At 35.3% G+C, this 19874-nt stretch overlaps 2 protein-coding genes and 1 long non-coding RNA gene across 4 annotated transcripts; 1 reads left to right on the top strand and 2 right to left on the bottom strand.

The window, feature by feature from the left end:
- Window positions 1-280: 280 nt before the first annotated feature.
- LOC104900000 (transcription factor DIVARICATA) lies at window positions 281-3020 on the top strand. Its single transcript, XM_010687312.4, has 2 exons — window positions 281-1891; window positions 2192-3020. The coding sequence occupies exons 1-2, from the start codon at window positions 1458-1460 to the stop codon at window positions 2709-2711; spliced, it is 954 nt and encodes a 317-aa protein (XP_010685614.2). The 5' UTR covers window positions 281-1457; the 3' UTR covers window positions 2712-3020.
- Window positions 1446-6845, bottom strand: LOC125499547 (uncharacterized). Its single transcript, XR_007276447.2, has 2 exons — window positions 6575-6845; window positions 1446-4382 (listed from the first exon to the last, which is right to left on the bottom strand). It is a non-coding gene; the product is annotated as an uncharacterized LOC125499547 (long non-coding RNA).
- A 6918-nt stretch (window positions 6846-13763) lies between these two features.
- LOC104900440 (uncharacterized) lies at window positions 13764-19494 on the bottom strand. Of its 2 annotated transcripts, XM_019250992.3 has the most exons (9): window positions 19206-19494; window positions 18910-19114; window positions 18737-18827; window positions 16911-17056; window positions 16501-16744; window positions 16078-16182; window positions 15810-15992; window positions 14758-14959; window positions 13764-14384 (listed from the first exon to the last, which is right to left on the bottom strand). In XM_019250992.3, exons 1-9 carry the CDS (start codon window positions 19360-19362, stop codon window positions 13891-13893), a joined length of 1827 nt encoding a protein of 608 aa, XP_019106537.2. In that variant the 5' UTR covers window positions 19363-19494; the 3' UTR covers window positions 13764-13890. The 2 variants fall into 2 exon arrangements, with proteins under 2 accessions (XP_019106537.2, XP_019106538.2); XM_019250993.3 differs by lacking the exon at window positions 19206-19494 and having other exon boundaries at window positions 18971-19112.
- Between the last annotated feature and the right edge of the window lie 380 nt (window positions 19495-19874).

Genomic DNA, 19874 nt, shown 5'->3' with positions numbered 1-19874 from the left:
TTCTTTCGATGACTAATTTACTCTATTTAGTAACTAAGTATACTTTTATATTAAAATTAGACCGTCTCTTTTAATAATATTTATTATATAAATAACTTAAACTCAGCTTTCAATTCTTTTCTCTTTCTCATTATTCTTTTCATAAGTTTGATATTGATAGACAAATATAAAAACAAAAAATGACTATATTATTACTACTAGTATTAATAAAATAAACTCTAAAAAATTACTCCTATATAAAAGCAATAAATACATAAAAGCAAGAACTTTTTCCATTATTTTTTAGTTGCAGTATCCATAAACACCATATTACCCAATCACAACACACCACCTTCAATACCCTTTTCTCATCTTTCTCTCTCTTAACTCTTCTGTCTCTGCTCTGCTCTGTCTCTCTTCTGAAAGATCTCTCTCTCTCTCTCTCTCTTCCCTGTGCATAGATGTGCTAAAATTTAGATTCATTCCTTGAACCTCGCTACCTTTGCTTTTTTAGGTTTTTGCCCACTTTTTTTTTTCACTTTGTTGTTGCTCAAAACTCAAGGAAAAAGAAAGAAAAAGAAGAAAGAACAGATCTTTCTCTTTCACAACCTTTTTTTTTTTTTTTTGCTTGGTTTTTTTTGTTTTCTCACTCCTACAATTTTTTCTGTGCTTCAACAACAACAATCACTCTGTTTTCTCACTTGGGTGTTTCTATTTTCAGCTCTTCTGAAAACCCTTTTCATTTCTACCTTGTAATTTCTTCACTCTGTGCTATTTCTGACCTTTCCTGATTTGGGTATGGTAGCTTGAAGTTATTACTTCTGGGATTTCTCCTTTACTAATAATTAACTGAAATATTTCCCCTTTTTTTATTGTTTTTGGGTTCAATCATCGATACTCCGTCACTAAAAACGATTTCTTATGACGATTCATGTTAGCCGACCCCGAATTATTTTAGGATTAAGGCTTTGTTGTTGTTGTTGTTAAATCATCATCAATATATACACCCTCAATTTCTTTTGTTGAATTTGATCATCTCATGATTCTCATCTATACTTAATCTTCCATCTTTTTTATATTAATATCCTATGCTTGGGATATTTTGGATAGATTTTCATTGATATTGGCATAGGTGGGTCTTTTTCTAGATTCCTCAAGAGGGGTATAGGCCAATGAAAGAGTAAAAAAAAAAAAAAGAAAAAAAAAGAAAAAAAAAAGAGGTGGGAGTATTCTGATTCCTTTCAAATGCTCCTTCTCTCTCTCTTTAATTCTCTAAAATTGGCATTGTAAAATCTCAACCTCTGCATTTGCTTTCTGGGTTCTTTTTCTTTCTTTGTCTCTCCACCTCATTTTTACCACCCCAACTCACTTACTCAAATGAAGTCAAAATTGTCCCTTTGATACCAAAAAAAATAGACACAAAATTTCATCAAAAAAAAAAAAAAATTGAACTTTTGGGTGAGTACAATTTTCTATTGATGAAGTGGGAGATGGAAGTTTTATCATCATACCTTTCAAGTGCAAGTTGGTTGATTGATGAAAGTAGGAGTACAAGATGGAGTCAAGCTGAAAACAAGATATTTGAAAATGCACTAGCAGTATATGATAAGGATACACCAGATCGTTGGCAAAAAGTGGCAGCTATGCTCCCAGGTAAGACAGTGGGAGATGTGATAAAACAATACAAGGAATTAGAAGATGATGTTTGTAATATTGAAGCTGGGTTAGTCCCAATTCCTGGATATGATACAACCTCTGCTTTCACATTAGAATGGGTTAACCACAATGGCTATGATGGTTACAGACACACTTATAGCCCTGGTGGCAAGAGGGGGCCTCCTGGTCCACCCGGAGCTCGGCCCGCGGATCAAGAGAGAAAGAAGGGGGTTCCATGGACTGAGGAAGAGCATAAGTAAGTTCCCTTGAACTTCTTTCTTAACTTCAAATGTGCTATATTTCAACTATAGTGGGCATTAGGTGAATTGGGTTTGTGTCATTGTGTCATTGTGTGTGTGTGTGTGTTCTGACTGACTTCTGAGTAATTGTTTGATTGTGGGATCAATCTGTTCTGAGCTGATTAATATTCAGAAGACAAGACAAGAATACAACATAGATAGTTTGAACATATTGAACATATTGGTAAATGTTTTGTTGTGCAATTTTGATGGCATAATTTTGACATGTATGCCAAAAAATTATGTGAATTGTGCAGGTTATTCTTGATGGGTTTGAAGAAATATGGGAAAGGAGATTGGAGGAACATTTCAAGGAATTTTGTGGTAACAAGAACTCCTACTCAAGTAGCCAGTCATGCACAAAAATACTTCATAAGGCAACTTTCAGGAGGGAAAGACAAGAGAAGAGCTAGTATTCATGATATAACAACTGTTAATCTAGAAACTGAAGCTCTTTCACCAGATAATAACAGTAGCAGCAAGAGATCTAATTCACCAGAACAATCCACAATTACAGTGCAAACACAACAACAACAACAGGCAAATTCAATAACCATGCCTAAAACACATTTCCAGTGGGATCAATCAAGCAACACAACCGCCATTGCTTTCGATACGATGCAAGGAAATTTGTTCATGGCACCCTATGGTGTTGGCTCATATGGGTTAAAAGTGCAGGGACAGAATATACAGAGGGGTGATTTTCTAGAAAACTATGTTGGAGCTCAAAGCATGGGTTTCCAGATTCAACCAACACAGCACTATCCTCATGGATGACATGAAATTTAATTAGAGTTTTTTTTAACAAGGATGTTGTCTTAATCTTAGTAGTTTGTACTTGTTTACATCTTTGTTTTTGGGGTTGCTAAATTGTATGTTTTCTAGAAGATAGCTGTGTTTTTGTCTCTCTGCATGGTATTGTCTATGTGAATATTATTAGTCCATGATATTCAAATTAAAAGTGAAAGAGGCGCATCAGATTATAAATTGGCTTAGAATATCAAAATCTTGGATTTTGTAGAACTAATTCAAATGATTATTCCAATGGAATTTTCCCTTGTATTTTAATTCCAATATCTAACTATATTATGATGTTCAGGCTCTTACTACAATAGTCTGTTAATAGCATTTTTTGTTGTTTTTCAACAGGCACTTTAAGTCGTGATGTAAATGTAATTTTGAGCCTTAAAATTTTTAGGTCCATGGGAAGCCATGATACAACAATGATGTAAACGAGACATAAATCTCGAGTTTGGGATACCAATTTTTCGAATTTTACTAAACTAGTTGACATTCACGTAATAAAAGCCAGAATATATCTCGTTTATCCAACCTCAGTCAACCAGAGCACACAGCATCAACAAACTGTGGTAACTATACTCCGTGTAAAGATACATAGGGAAGATACTCACCAGAGATAAGCATATGCTTTGTTTTAGGTAAACAAGTACAAGATTTCATGAAGAAAGAGGCAAGTACGGTCTTGAATATGATAAGAATATCCAATCATGAGTATGTTTTCTAAAGGACTCAAATTATAGATGGGAAAACATATCATAATAATTGAAACAACATTTGGCAGGTACAATTATTTCTTGGTTTCTGACACGAGTAGAGTGTATCATTTTTGCTGTCTTAAGTGAAGAAACTACACGCCAGGAAGCTTTTAAGTTATGTGTTGATTGTCATCAGCTTAATGAAAGCATCCCACAGCAAATTTGGAATCCATAAATCATACTTCTATAAGAATAGTACCTACAACATTCCCAATAATTTCTCATATTTTCTCCAAATCTATGCAAATCTTGTAACAATTTCCCACACTCATCAATCAGGGGAGTATCCGCTTTAATAGCAGGGTATACAATGTGCTATGTTGATGGACTCGGGTACCCATGTCAAACATATGTACGTGTTTGAGTGTTAGACTTGGCTTCTTTATAAAAACGTCCATAATAATGGTCCAAAAGAAAGTGTAAAAGTATACATAACCATGTTGGAGTTTAAAGAATCAAGCAAGGATACTTGAAGTGAAATGAAGCCGAGTCAGCATAGATAGGCGTAACTGCGTAAGTTCCATACACGGATTTTTCAATTTGAATCTGTTTATCTTCAACTACAAACCTAATCCCAAAAATTGGCTAGCCTTCCTACAAATTGGCTGAGTCACAGAGCACTTCTTTGGTACTATTCCATATACATTGTCCTCATTCTCTAATTCATGCTTTTCTTTCCAAACCCTTTTGAATCTTTTACTATTTCCGGAACAAGGTATTCATTAACCCAAAATGGCCTACTTGACTGGGTAATGTGACCTAAAACTAAGGTTACAGCTGAGTCCACATTCCACTATCTAAAGCACCATATGCTGATTGTCCTCTTCACCTCTAAATTTCATAAATCTTTTCCAAATCTTTCAACCAAGATCTTTTCCCAGGAGATCCCTTTCTGAAAGAAGGGAGAAGAGATTAGTGGGTTTCTTTCATTGGTAAAGGTAAAGATTATTAACTATAATTAACCTCAAAAGGCATATACAAAAACACAGTTAAGATTCACTTAGATAAACATTGCATTTCATGTTCTTAACCTCTACCCAATTCTTTAGACCAGACTCATGTACTGTACTTCTATATGACTATTGTATTAGCACGCGACGGCTGCCTTTCTTTATCTTTCTTATATATGTGGTATCAAATCAACAATTATAGGTTGTATAATGTAAAACACCCCACTAACAAATTTTTCTTCAAGGTTGGTCCAGTTCTTTAAATCTGAGGCTTAGATTCTGACCCAGTTCAAGGAGGCAAAAGCTAATATAGCTTTTCATTACAAGGAAAAAGGATCCTCTACCTTTTTCCTAATTAGTAACTATCACTGTTTTCTGAAACTTCATTGACACTTTAATCTCTAATTTTCTGAATCCTTACAGCACAACAATGCACTCATTCAAGCTCACATATACGTGTTGTTTGGCAATCAACTGTTAGCTATTGGCCATTCGCTGGTTCGCTTAGCAAAAGCCGATTAAAATTTTGGCAAACAGCCAGTTACCATACAAGGCCATGTCCTGAACGGAGCTTTTTTTCACTGCATCTGAAATAATTGAGCTTTTTCAGTGAAGCTCCATAGGAACCTTAACTGTTAAATAAAGCATTACCTTCCTCAGGAAGACTTCATAATTCACAAGAAGTGCCAATTTGACTAACAGAGAGATTCCACTAACAACAAGCATTATTGGTCTTTATGAAGCAATAATTCTTCTAATAGACTGAAATGAGTTGGATCATTTATGTATTCTCCTATATGTATAATTTATGCCATATACACAATATTTTTGACTTAAAATTTGATTTGTTGCTTTTTATGGGTCATGTTACAATAATGAATCAGTTGAGATCAACTGCAGCAGATTCTTATTGTTCCAGTGGCCCAAAACTTATCAGCAGAACCTTTCAAATTAGTAACTTTATCTTCTCCCTAGACTTTTAAGAGAAACAATAATACATAAAATATAGAATAAAAACAAGGTGCAGAATAAGCCTTCAACTACAGTGTTTTCCACTTGCAATAATACGATGGCCTAGTTTCTCATGCTAGTTGTACAAATTCCCACTTAGGCTCTTTGACTCCTGTCTTCTACAATTTCTAATACAAAATCCAGTGCACATGGTGCATACAGAACTACTTCACTGCTCACTTTTTCGGAGGGTACCACATCAGCAAATAAGCAAGATGCGAAAGTTCCAAATGAGCGAATGAGCAGAACATAGCCAATTATGGGTGTAGTGTATGGCTGTATGCACGGTACAGCCAGGTATACAGGAAATGTGCTCACTTTTCTTCCCTTTGAATATCTAATATTGTTAAGTGATCACTAAGACAAGTAAACAACATTCAGAGGTAGGAAGACTTCTGGTCACTCTCATGGTGCATATTCCAGCTCCCAGCAATACAACGATCAAATTCAACAGGCAACTAAGTGACAAAAACTAACCATTCCTCCTTTCCGAAAGAAGCATCCTTGCACCTAAAAGCACCTTGACCACTTTATTCTCACATTAGTGAGTTTCAGAAACTTTTTTTCAACCACATGTGTAAAATCAGAATATCTAAGCTTCTGGTTATTCTTAAGAGAATTTTTTATTTGATTCTCTTGGAGGGGAGAATCAAAGAGAGATGGCATGGTAAAGAACATTAATACCCGAACCCTTTTTTTACTGGTCTATCAAGCTACCAAGAATCATGGGCTTAATCATGCAGTCGAAAACATTAAAACAACAAAACGTAAAGCTTCTATTAGATGCTGAAGTGAAACTTCCAGGTTAGCTTACAATAAATAAGTAGAAGGAAACAGCATAACGAATACATTTCATTTAGTGATATATTCAAAAGCTGACAAATTCAATCCTACTGACTATTAAACTGAATTCAGAATGGAAGGAAGCAGATTCAGTACGAAACAAATGTGAAGAAAAAAAAAGGAAATTTTGTGATTAACAAATGTAGGACTCCACAATTTCCACATATCAAGGACCAAGTCATATCAGAAAAAGTGAAACGCAGCAACTACTGTGGAATAGATCATATCTCAAGCATCTTTTAGAAAAGGTAACAGAAATAAAGATGATAAGAGGACAGACCTTCCATGAGAGGAAGCGATGCTTTGTGGTTGAAGCCTTTTTATTTTGATGTGAGTCCACAGAAAAGTGAAGCCACTCCTGTGTCCCATAAAGAATGTCATAACAACCTTCAACAAAAAGCTATGATCAGTCAAATTCTTTACTAATTATTCTACTTCATAACAAAGAAATAAAAGATTATTCCACAGCAACAAATATACGATCAATGAATAATAACATGCATATAAATTATAGGATAATATCGAGTTGCTGGGACACCAAGACCTTACAGATTTCCTTTTCTTTTTTGGTGGGGTGGGGGGGGTGGGGTGGGGGGGGGGGAGCTGATATACATAGTGATGAAATTCAGAAGATGTTTCCAAATAAGAAATTTAAGAGATATTTACACTGACTGCTTCCATCTTAACTGCATTTAAGGTAGTCCTTGTACTCCAATCTGAACAATCTAAAGCTTTAAGTTCGTTGAAATAAAATTAATTAGATGAATGTCCTCTAAGGTTACAAGTGCAAGGAACAATTACATGTATCACAAGGAGAAGGTCATTTCCAGCAGGGAAAATTCATAAGATTGACAAACCAAGCTATAGGATTGAAGAGCACCTTCGGCTAATTGTATCTTGTCGTCAAAAGTTAGCAAACAGTTAAACCCTCCACAGGCCGAAATCAGAATCCCAACTCCATTGCCTTATTTTCTCTCTATAAGTACTATTCTGTTTTACTAATACATAGGGATCTGAACAAAGGCTTTTGCATATTTGATAGTATTGATACTACAAAAAACCTGCATGCAGCTCCATTTACAAGAAAAAATGGATATTCAGGAAAGACTCTAAAAGAGAATGCAAGACTTGCAATGATGATCAATAGTCATTGTTGATCCAAAGATCAATAGGACACTAATATGCATAGCTTAGAATATAGACATCAAATTATATTGAAATATATGTACTAATAATTGACATGTTACAAGAGTAATAAGTTCATTATTATGCTTATGTCATAAACTAATAACATAGAAGGAAGTGGCAAATTTCAGAGATTTGACTATATGAACGTGGATGGACAACTATGTATATTTTTTTGGGTACTTGATCCACAATTCTGCATATAGTTTTGATGCCGCTTTTTATTTTTGGTTAGATTTACTTAAACAAATAGGTAAAGCTTACAGATATATCTTTGCCAGAAGTAGCCAAATAAAAGACGAGGGAACTGTATGAGAAAGGACCTAAATCTGCAAAGAGCTGCTAGATGAAACTCGGACTATTCATATCACCTCAAATACTCGTTTCGTCCACGACACTCCAATATGTGTATGAACACACATTGACAGTTTGACACTACAATTTTAAGCCAAAACCATAAAAAAATTTAACAGGAAATAATCAAGTTAGATACTTGATTACTTCACCGTGTCAAACATGAGTACCCGAATTCGAGTAAAACAGGTTGCTACTAGTGAAGTCTGTATAGAGCCTGACACATTATCAGTTTGTTTCCCCTCCTAAGAATGCTTAATCAGTAATTAATTTAAAAGAATCATCAGTATGTGGTTGTCCATCAATCTGGTGTGTATGGTGCGAGTGGTGAACATGTCATCAACAATTCGGAAGTTAGAAATAACGAATTCCAAGGTAGAATCGCCATGATATATAATGATAACAAGAAAGATCCTTGCACATGGAATTTACCCAGATTTATAATTCTATTCATAAATCTCAAACTTTCAAGATTCCTATATTACCTGTGGTTTAGACAGCATTAAGTTGTTCAGCACAAATATAACAAATATACTCCTGTCTGTCTTTTTCTACTTTGTTCAACTTCTATATGGCATGTTTCCTAAGAATTGTTGATTACCGATTACTTTTAGTTGTTAAACCATTGTGCTAAGCTGCTAATACAAAATCCAAAGGGCTAAATTAATGGAAAAATTGACAAGAATAATCCAAACTATCACCGTTCCACTCAAAATAATATCAACTATGCGTTATTCTAGAATAATCCAGACTATTGGGAGTACTTTCTCAAAATAATCCAAACTTTTAGCGGAACAGTCATAATTGAGATTATTTCTATCAAATTTTCCCAAGTTAATCAGCTAATAATCATCTAACTTATTAACTTATTCAGAAGCAAGGAGGGAAATAAAAAATTTGAGAAGGTGGAGCATAAAGTTCATGGTGCAATGGTAATGGCAAGATGAGAACACCGACGAACTACCTTATATAATAACTCCAATGACAAATTAATCTACTTAAGTGCTCTGCAACAAGTTTTAATGCTTCACTAAACAGCAGTTCACCTGAAAATATTTGCACAGGCACCTTATAGAGTGCATATCACAAACAAGTACTTTCTATCCAGATAATATACACCTCTAGTGACGCATCTTTATCTTCTGATTGGACCAATTTCATAAATTGTAACTAATCACCAGTTTCACATGTCTATACCATATCCATATCTGCATCTACAATCACATCCGTGTCTGTATCATATCCGATCCATATCTGCATCTGCAACTGCATCCATTTCGGAGCAACATAGCTTTCTCTCAGACTAAGCAACTCCTACATGACAGGTTATACACCTTATATTTATTCTCCCATAGAGGTGGCCATTAAGTATCCAGGTCAGGAGGAGCCAAGGCAGGAGTCAGGACAGGTTGGAAAAACCAGATAGAAGACCGCATACTAAGCTAAGAGGTCAGCCGTCAGAGTGATCCAGGTCGCAGCTGGGTTACGTGCAGGTCCAGGTATGGTCATGGTGATACGGATTGAACGAGTTTTGTGGGTTAGAATCTTGACCAACAAGGCCAAGAACCACCCATCAGTTGGCCTTAGGTCAACCTAGTCCAGGGGAACCTCTATTCCTATGTTATGATTGGTACATACATGATACATCTCCTCTTCAAAATAAAGAAGTGTCCCTTCAGCATACTGTAACTGTAAGCGTCAAAGTTGGCTATATATCCATCCACAAGATTAAACGTGAAAAGACACTGAGCTCAAAAGCAAGAAATGGACCATGGCATTAGATACTTAAGAGAGGTTGGCTTTGTCATAACCCACTCAATGAGATTCCAATTTGTTGCCTTTACTCCTCTTTTGCAAAGTTTTGAACTATATATTTTATAGGAACCCAAAGATAGCATAAAATTGAATTTCATCTACTACAAATCTGATGTCATGGTGGACTTTAGATTCCACTATCTATGGTACCATACTTCCATTATACCATACTTCTATTGCCTCTCATCTTATACTTAAATACTTAATTGAGAATTATTTTCTAAAATTTCTCCAGCAGATAAGACCTCAGAGCTCTTAGCATCAGTTCATAAGCAGCTTTACCAATTTACCAAGTAAGATGGAGAAAAAGAAGTAAATGCTGATTCACAGGTTATCATAAAAAAATCTATTTTACCTTAAAGGACTATATAGAAGTATAAGCCAACTGCTTTTTGTAGTTATGAGGAAGGATTCTGCCATCTTTCAGAGTGGACTAAAACAGTCTACTTTCAGCTTTTTCTACTAAAATGCCCCCTTAAAAGTCTTAACACAAAATGACTAAGAGCCCGTTTGGTTCACTATTTTAGGCTCCAAGATAAGGAATCAATTACCGATTCCTTTTCTTCATGTTTGGTTCAACCCCTCGCCAAACCATTTCATTACTTGGTGGTAATGGACTCCTTCAATTTGTTACCTCCCCCCTCCCCCTCCCCCTCATGTAACAAAATCCATCAGTTCGTGGTAATGGTTACCACTCAATTTCTATTCCATGGCATGAACCAAACACCTAATAACTATAACTATTTTTATTACCATACCTCTCCCTTATTTGTTTCCATTCCATATCCGACCCCTAATTATATACTAAAAATTACTTTAAAATGCTCCTTAAGAGTGGACTAAGATGCATCTATCAGACTATCACTCCTCTTCCATATAGGAAAGTTGTTATCTTTACCTGGAGTGGACAAAATCATCCACTTCCAACCATAAATTTGATAGAAATGCTGGTTAGAAACTGTTATTATTCAAATAATTGAATCCATCCCGGGAATTTTTTTGTAATTCCTCCTTGCATTTATTTTATTTGATCTTTCTTATAGCAGTGTAGCTAAGATATAGCACAAGAACTACCATACCATTCCTTCAACTCCTCCTTGCATTTCTTATATTTCTTCTGATAAATTTTGTGTCCTTTCTCGGTGACCGCGCAAAACAAACATCTTCTTATCTTAAATTAAAATTTTACCCCACTCAACTCATATGACGTGGGTCCTTCCAATAACTTCGTCTCTTACATATACTAATTCCATATCTCACGTAACGCGAGAACCCAATTTAATTTTTTTCTCTCAATCAATATGTTAATCTTACATCTACAATACTTCCTCCGTTCTAAAATAATTGAAAAAAGAGAAACATTATCAAAATTATTATCAAAAAGGTATATTATATCAAAAAGTTTACATCTTCCTCTAAGAATTATTATCAAAATTATGGGTTCAGACTTCAGATCTAGCAAGAAGTTTATACCAAGACAAATGAAGTACTTCCTCCGTAACATAAAGAATGCAACAATTGAATATTTTATACCTCACAAATACTATCCAATTGTTACATTCTTTCTATTGCGGAGGAAGTATTACATCATGATCAATATACAAAGGCACCGACAAAATAAAAAGATTTGACATCTCCATTATCCTAAAGTATATTTTCCACTAACACCTTCCCTATTAGGAGTACGAAAATCCAATTCCACTAGCATGTCACTCAACAACTTTTTTTCATAGTTTATTATCTATACTAATATATTAAAAGGCGTGCGCAAACAAGAAACGGTGCCACGTGGCGCTCTCCCTAAGGGAGTTTTACTCCATGTAATCCACAATAATAATAAAAAAGTTAGAAATTGCATGGTATAAGATTTGATCTCGTGACCTCAATAACATATACTTAAGTCTTAACCACTAGACCAAATAACATTTAGTGTTATCATCTTAAATTATAATATTAATAAATGAATTTTTTTCTTACCGGGGCGTAGCCCGGGCATAATAACTAGTTGCAATCTATACGTTGTAAACTATTTCCAGCATAAAAAAAAGCGTTCATAGGTTCATATATGGCTCAACTACATGCCTCAAAAACTGACACTAATCAGGGAGACAAAACAAAATGCTTTATGCTTTACGTACACATAGATATTTATATTGTGATCAAGCATTCATTCATGACGTGATTACCACTATGGACCACTAATAATGTAGCTTAGTGTAATCACACGAGTGGGTTATACAACTATACATAAAATATTAAAGATCCTAACTTAATGAGTCATTATCGAGATAAGCCAATTAAACTAAAAACAAACAAGCGATGACAAAGCCTTAGTTCCAAAATGATTCGGATTGTTAACATAAATTGTTATAAAAAATTGTTTCTGTAATAAATGAAACAATTGAAGTAAAAGGATTTTAAGCGAAGGAAAATGAGAGGCGTAAGACGAGATAAAACATAAGTAAAGAGAAAATAAAAACATATGGGAATATAAAAATATGGCAAGTTCCATAAAAAAGGAGATAAAAAGAAAAACTGAATCCATTGTCTCTTCTTCCTGCACTTAAAATTCTGTCTTACCAAAAAAAAAAAATGATCCTAAGTCAATTTCATAAATGTAGAACTTGGATAAGATTATATTAATGCAACATAAACTCTATCAGATGTAAGATTATTCTCTCCCTGCAGCTTAAATTGACATTGATATGGAGCAACCAGATTAATGATGAAGAAAAAAGCTTCCCTCTGTACCAATTCAGATGAAACATTTTTTTTTCCACGGTGTTAAAACACGCCTTTTACCATTAACATATTTAAATATTATTTTAAAGAATTATAAAAATTTGATATGATAAAAATGCGTATTGAAACCTATCTAACGAGATTCTATATTTTCTTAAAAATTGGTGAAAAAAACAATCAAAATTTGATAAATTTTTACCATAAAAAAACAGATGTTGTAACTAATTTGGGACAGAGTAGGTTCCAACTCTAGACAAAAGTGGGCAGAAAAACTTACCAAAAACTTATTTGATACTCCAATTGTTAACATGAAATAGGAGTAGCAAAATAATTGTTTACAAAAGAAATATTCAAGTCCTAGTTGCATATTCATCTTCAATAATTAGGCAACTAAGAACTCTGATATAACAACGCGAGATTCTCATATTTCATTTTCACCATCAGATGTCATTCTCACCACCACACAAAAAAGAGAGAGGGGATCATATAAGCCTACCTCAGCTCTTATTCAGAAAGTCCTATTCAGTGCTGACATACAGCATACAACTCAAGTACTACACTTTTTTCTCCAAAGAAGTCTCTCCTTGTAACTTGCTCAAAAACAAACTAGACCACTTTATTATGAGTATTATTCAAGCCAGAAGCTCCAAACTCGCCGACGCCTCTCTCAACCAACCAACGAGAAAAAAAATAGTTTACACACACTCCTTTCAACAACTACATAAGTATTTCAGCTATGTTACTCAGACACGGATTGAGTGTCTACTCGGATACGGGTGTCCAAGTGTCCGACTCGGCTATTTTGTAGAAAAAAGCAAGTTTTTAGTTCAAAATGAAATATCTAAGTAAATTGTCGTGTCGGACACGACATGACACCCTGTTTTTGAGGTAAATGAAGGTGTCGGAGTAACACTGCATTTCAGGATACTAAATTAAGGCTACTAGTGCAAAAGAATTCATGAGATAGAAAGGCAAAGCATTAATTTCATATTTCCCCATGTGAATAAAACATGAGAAGTTTGTCACATCATATTCACAAATGTAAAAGATGAGGGAATAGACTTTGTGAACATAACAGCGAAGGCATCATGAAGAAAAAAAATTAATTGACAGATAAAAGAGGACATACCCAAACTCACTAGCCGATGGAAGCCGAACTTGGTAAAGCAACTAAGGATGATAGACTTCACGAGCCTTTTCTTTGATGGACCCAGTCTGGAGATTGACGATCCGTATCATTTACAACTCAACAATACATCATAAAACCATAACCAAAGAATGAGAGTTCAAACTTGATGGACGAGAGCAATTCAAGTCCATGGAAAATACTGATAGATCAACTTCATCATTGTGCTGATTTGGACCGGCAGGGATGGGTTAAGCCACAAGGAGAATAGATAGATTATGAACCAAACACAAAAGATCATTTGAATTCATAATACAATATCCTTGTCTATCCGAATATACAATATCGATATCAAGTCTTGATACTCAAATGCATCAAATTACACTTTTTTTGTCATTGGTTTTCATTCCAAAACCCAACGGGAACAAAGGATCATACGAGCTGTGTCCAGCATTTATTGGCAGTTGATCAACACTTTTAAACCACGTCACTGGGAGTAGACCCTCAAATTCATAATCACCAAATAGAACATCAGTTACTCCCGATCCTTCAGTTCCAGGCAAAAATGCAGCAATCAAAGCATCCATCTTGTCCAAAAGCCACGGCTCTAAAACTAAAGGCCTACCAGAAACCAGAATGACAAGTGTAGGAATTTTATCTGCAACTGCACTAATCACATTAGCTCCATTCATAGGTATATTAAGAATCGAGTTGTCCCCAGTGAATTCCGCATATGGAGCTTCGCCCACTGCTACAATGGCAAAATCAAAATCTTCTCTTGCCAACATGTCAGATGATGGCATCTCCTCATAAATCACTTGAGTATTATCACCAACGGCGTCTTTAATAGCATCCAAGATGGTAGTGCCTGAAATATAAACAACGTTTCATCTGATACTCTAAACTCAATGCTTAGTCTATACTCTATATAATAGAGATACCAAATCACCATCACCATGAGTAATCACATCATATATGTTTTTTGTACAACAACAAATTATACTAAGAAAGGCCTCTAATATAATAAGTTCATTGAGTAGCTTTTCTAAAATAGTTTATATGGATCAACACTACTCAAATCATTAATATTAGAAATGATTTGCATGTAATGAGATAATCTTCTTAGTACAGACAACAACATGCAAAGAAGTATGAACTATGAAATAAGCTAGCAGGGGTGGTATTACAAATAAAGACTACAGAAGATAGAAGGAACAACACATTGTCGAAGAAATACATACCAATAGTAACTCTGCCACTAAGTCCGTACCAAGTTACCGTCCACCCACCACATTGATATCCAAGATTGTCGGCATGTGTTCCAGCAACAAGGATTTTTTTGACGCCCCTGTCTAATGGCAGGAATGGAGATCTCGAGTCCTTTCCGTTTTTCAAGAGAACCAAAGATTTCCGAACTGCTTCACGTGCTAAGTCGCGGTGCAACTGAGACAAACCCATGCAGTTAATTCTATATCTAAACTAGGATTAGCAATGAGAAATTTCTTCGAATGGAGACTATCATCTTAGAAAAAGAAGTCTGACAGACATCATAAAAGGCCTGTTCTTGGTTTAATAGAAAGGTCCTTATAACATTCACAGTAATGTAACAAAATGTTGTCTAGAGAGCAAAGAAATCAAAAAAGCACAACGTGTATGGTTAGAGCTTCCAAACCGACCATGATGTTAGGATTTTTATGTAGCTTGACTTCTATGAGACAATCCCGTCCTGCTTATCCCAGAAATATAATCTATCCGTCCTCAAATAATTGTCCGACATACTATTAGGTGTCCGTAAGATAATTGCCTTTTTTCAAATGAGATTTTCAACCCACTATATCCATGCGACGTGTGCCCCTCCGCTAAATCTCCATCTCTCATACTCATTCTTAATATGTGAGCCGAAGGCTGACAGGAAACTGATTGAGGGCAGAACTTGTGCGTGGGTCGGTCATTTTACGTGCGTGCGTTGTGTGTGTGTGTGTAATTGGAAATCATTGATATACCATGATGATGAAGATTAGGATTATTGCTCTATCCAAAGGGCGGGAATTGGAATACAGGACGAATTTATTAAGAGAAATATAAAAAGCAGAAGGGTTTAACATAGCTTATAAGAATGTATCGGGTCTTTTATTACATATTTCTGCAAACTGTAAACAGTAACAGCGGCAATTCCATTATAATATAGTACAAGGGAAGAGAAGGAAAGGCTCCAACTTCCTTAGGGGGGAGGGAAGCAGTAAGAACAATATATCGAGTTGTTATTAACAAAAACAAGTTTACAGAAACTAACCTTGCAACCAACTGTATCTAGCAAAGAACGGTCAGCGTAAGGGTGTTCAAAAAGTCCTGCAACAAACTTCACCCTAAGAATCCTCTCAACAGCATCATCAATCCTAGACAATGGTATCTCTTTCGATTCCACGAGATGGGTAAAGTCCTCCAGATACTTTTCATAATTGAAAGGGACCATTACCTGCATGTTCAAATAATCATAGCTGGAAAATACAAAGAGGTGAAAAACTAATTTCTACAACTTAGTGTCCGACTACTTTCCTTACCATGTCAATTCCTGCATTAACAGCAGCTGAAATGCAGAAACGATAGTCTGCACCTTGAGGTTCACAAAGTCTATCAATGCCTTCCCAATCTGAAATTACAAATCCCTGCAGCAGAAATTAAGATAATGAAACACCAAAAACTAGTTAACACATATACACAAGATTTCGAATCAATACTAATAAAAGAAAAAAAGAATTCAGTGTGACTTGAGAGAGAACTCAATAAAGTAAGGAAAGATTTGGGTGTTAATGATATGGTCTCCTAGTATCAAAAAGGTTTATGTAAGAGATCAAAAAAGCAAGATAGAGATAAGACTTCAAAATAATAATAAAGAATTGCCCATGGTGAAGCAGCTCTTTCGGAACTTTGCAAAAGTGTGGCAACACAAACCACCATAAATAAATGAAAACATGAACATATACCTTGAAGCCCAACTTATCTTTAAGAACCTCAGTGAGAAGAAAACGGTCAGCATGTAGCTTTCTCCCATTCCAACTGGAATAGGAGGCCATGACAGTGCAAACTCCCTGAGAAATACAGTCCAGATAAGGTGCCATATGAATCCTCTCTAAATCTTCATATGAAGAAATAGTATTCCCCTCATTTATACCTTTATGGGTTCCTCCATCACCAACAAAGTGTTTAGCACAAGCAATCACATTCTTTCTGGAAAAAACATAAACCACAAGAAAACAGAATTAAAAACGGTAAAGCTTTTTCCAGCCATCGAATTTTAGAAAACATACAATTAATCCTTAAGCACTATGTTCTACAACACTAAATTCTAGTCTAACACGATAGAAGCATTGGTCGAAAAGTTGACTTCCATTACCTTCCTTCCAAAAATGGGTAACCATTTGGGTGCCCTGTAGGTGGTTCCCCCTGCAACCCTGACACAATGGAAGTCATCTTCCTCACTATTTCAGTGTCTTCACTATAACACTCATAGCATCTTCCCCATCTTGAGTCCCTGCACACCTGTTAGAAGACAGCAACCAATTTTACATTTTCGAAGAAAAACACAGCGGACAAAAGCACTCAAGCAACCAAAAGATTTTCCCATTATGACAGTTGTTAAACACTAGGGGTCTTCAGCAATAGATTCCATCATAGTCTAGGTTCCTACTGAATATAAAGTTCAACAGTGAGATGTTCTACAATACTGACCCTTGATTGTTCAGAAATTAAAAATGGATGCGCATGACAATGCATTAGAAATGGTACAAAGATATAAGTTTTTCAAGAGCATATAGCGCATGAAAAACAGAATGGAGAATCTATGTGGATGACCACCGGAGATAAAATATTTGGCTTATGCACCTAACCCAGCAATTGGGATTAAGACTTTGACATCGTTGTTGATGGGAGTGGGGACACTAATGAGATTTGCAGCCGACGGAAACAATTCTTAATTGGATCATCAACATGTCAAGCATATGAAATCATAAGTAGGAGAACCTACTAATTATTCTACATCTTATTAAACTAGATTATCCAATATGTTTTCCATAAGGATTTTATGCCGGATACAAGTTACAAATTCACTATCACCACAAGAAGAAAAAAAAAGTACGGCCTTAATCTCAATGCTTTAGATGTGACATTGACTAACAACAATATACATAGCATCTTATTATCCTTCCATCCCATAGAAAGCAAATTCAAAAAACCTATTATCCTTTCCATCCCCTTAAAATGCAACTATGCAAATTTATAACAAAGCAATACTCATCATACATTACATAGGCATACTAGCTAGTATTTGTGAGATAATTTTTGAACATAATCTAGACAAGGCCCATTAGGATGAAACTCAATCTACTCACAAGCCCAAGTGAGGTTTATTTGCCTATAAGATGGTAAATTTCTCCCCATTATCCGATATGGGAGTGATACACCTCACATGAGGTCATATATAACAGCAATCAAGATATAGACATCTTATATGCATAATTAGAGTCCCATAATATTAAGCCATCCAATGTAGGCATAGAGCCGTAGATACCATCTTTTTTCTGAGAGAACTGAAAGGTTTGGGTTTCCCATGAAGGTGGAGAAAAGTCAGTATACATACAACTTCAAGTGAAGGTGAAAAGTTGATCTACTTATGACTTATGAGCCCTAGATGAGCTTCCATCCACAATGAGGGAGTAATTTCCTAGGTCTATAATGTGATAATTTTGTCTCAATTTCAAATGTCGGAGTGAGACTACTCAAATTAGTTCATACAAAATGGAAAAATAAACAGCCATCAAGAGATGAGCATCTAATCAAGACCAAATCCTTATAAATTTGCATGAAAGTCCCATGTAAAACACACATGATACCATTATTTTATTTTATCTTTTGCTGAGAGTATTGAAAATTTGGATTGCCCAATGAAGGAGAAGACTTGATCTACATACAAGTCCAAGTGAGGTTCCAGGCCAAAACATTAGCAATGAGTAACTCTCTAAACTTGCAATAGTTTTCTTTTCATTCCTCCGATGTGGGACAACTCGTATATGCCACATACAAATTCATAATTATCTCGTATCGTGGAAATATGCTAAACATCCCACTCGACTAGCCAAATCCACATCCATAACTAACAACTTTTAAATCCTTAAATTTTACAAGAAGGTCAAAACTTGTAGGGTTTTATTGAAAATCACTTACAGCTACACAGGGAGCAAAGGTGTAATGAGCTCCACTAGCTCTAACCTCCAAAGCAGTTGCAACCCCAATTCTATGAGCCAAATCCGCATCCCTGTACGAAATTCGCCAAATTCACACTCTTTTCACAAACCAAACAAATTTAACTTTTCAACAAAGGAAAAAAATCAACCAACCTAGTGGCACCAAGGTTAACATTGTGAGGAAAAATAGTAGCACCATATACATTATTATTACCATGAACAGCATCAACTCCATAAATAATTGGAATCGCTAACCGCGAATCCATAGCCAATTTCTGAAATCCATCAATCATATCAGCCCAATCAGACGAAAGCGCCTTATCGAAAGGAGCACTTCCTCCCGCACTCAGTATACTACCTGTAAAAATCGACACATTCATAAAAACAGTGAAAAACAAAAACCCTAGGAGAGAGAAAACTCAAAAAAAGATAGACAATTGAGGAGTAACCAATGCCGAGGTCTTTAATGGCTGAAGATGATGCAACGCGTCGTTCGATTTGAGTCATTTGAGCGAGCTTCTCTTGCAGAGTCATTCGAGAAAGGAGATCTTTAATTCGTTCTTCAATTGGTGCGTTAGGGTTTCTGTAAATGCAATTAACTTCCATGGCTACCAATTCGATTCAACAATTAGGAGAGAGAAAGTTAGAAGAGGTTGAATTGCGAGGGAGAAGAGTGGAGAATGGAGGTTGGTTATTACCAGATGATATTTTCAAGCACAATTGCACAAATGACTATGTAACAAATGTGGCGGGAGAAATGGGAGTATAGGTAAGGACTAAGGATGTCGATATAACGCCCAAAAAAATAAAATTCCCCCGGTCTGGTAAGAAACCGTCTAATCTTAACTTAAAATTAAGCACAGTTCAAATTCAATATTAAGTAGAAAATATGCCACCTTTTTTTTAATATATTGACTAGTTTAATCTATTTATGGACTAAATTAATCTATTTCGTGATCAGTTTAATCTATTCAGTAATGACATTCTTTAATCCATTAGTGACTAGTTTAATCCATTTAGTAGCTAGTTTAATCCGTTTCGGTAAGATTATCGAGTTTTTTTTTTTGGAAATTATCTGTTATAATTCGATAATCAAGAAAAAGAAAAGGAAGGAAAAG

This window comes from Beta vulgaris, chromosome 7, assembly GCF_026745355.1.
Source record: "Beta vulgaris subsp. vulgaris cultivar EL10 chromosome 7, EL10.2, whole genome shotgun sequence".
Classification (NCBI taxonomy): Eukaryota; Viridiplantae; Streptophyta; class Magnoliopsida; order Caryophyllales; family Amaranthaceae; genus Beta; species Beta vulgaris.
Note: the sequence above shows the minus strand (reverse complement) of the source record. Positions and strands in the feature narration are given on the sequence as shown.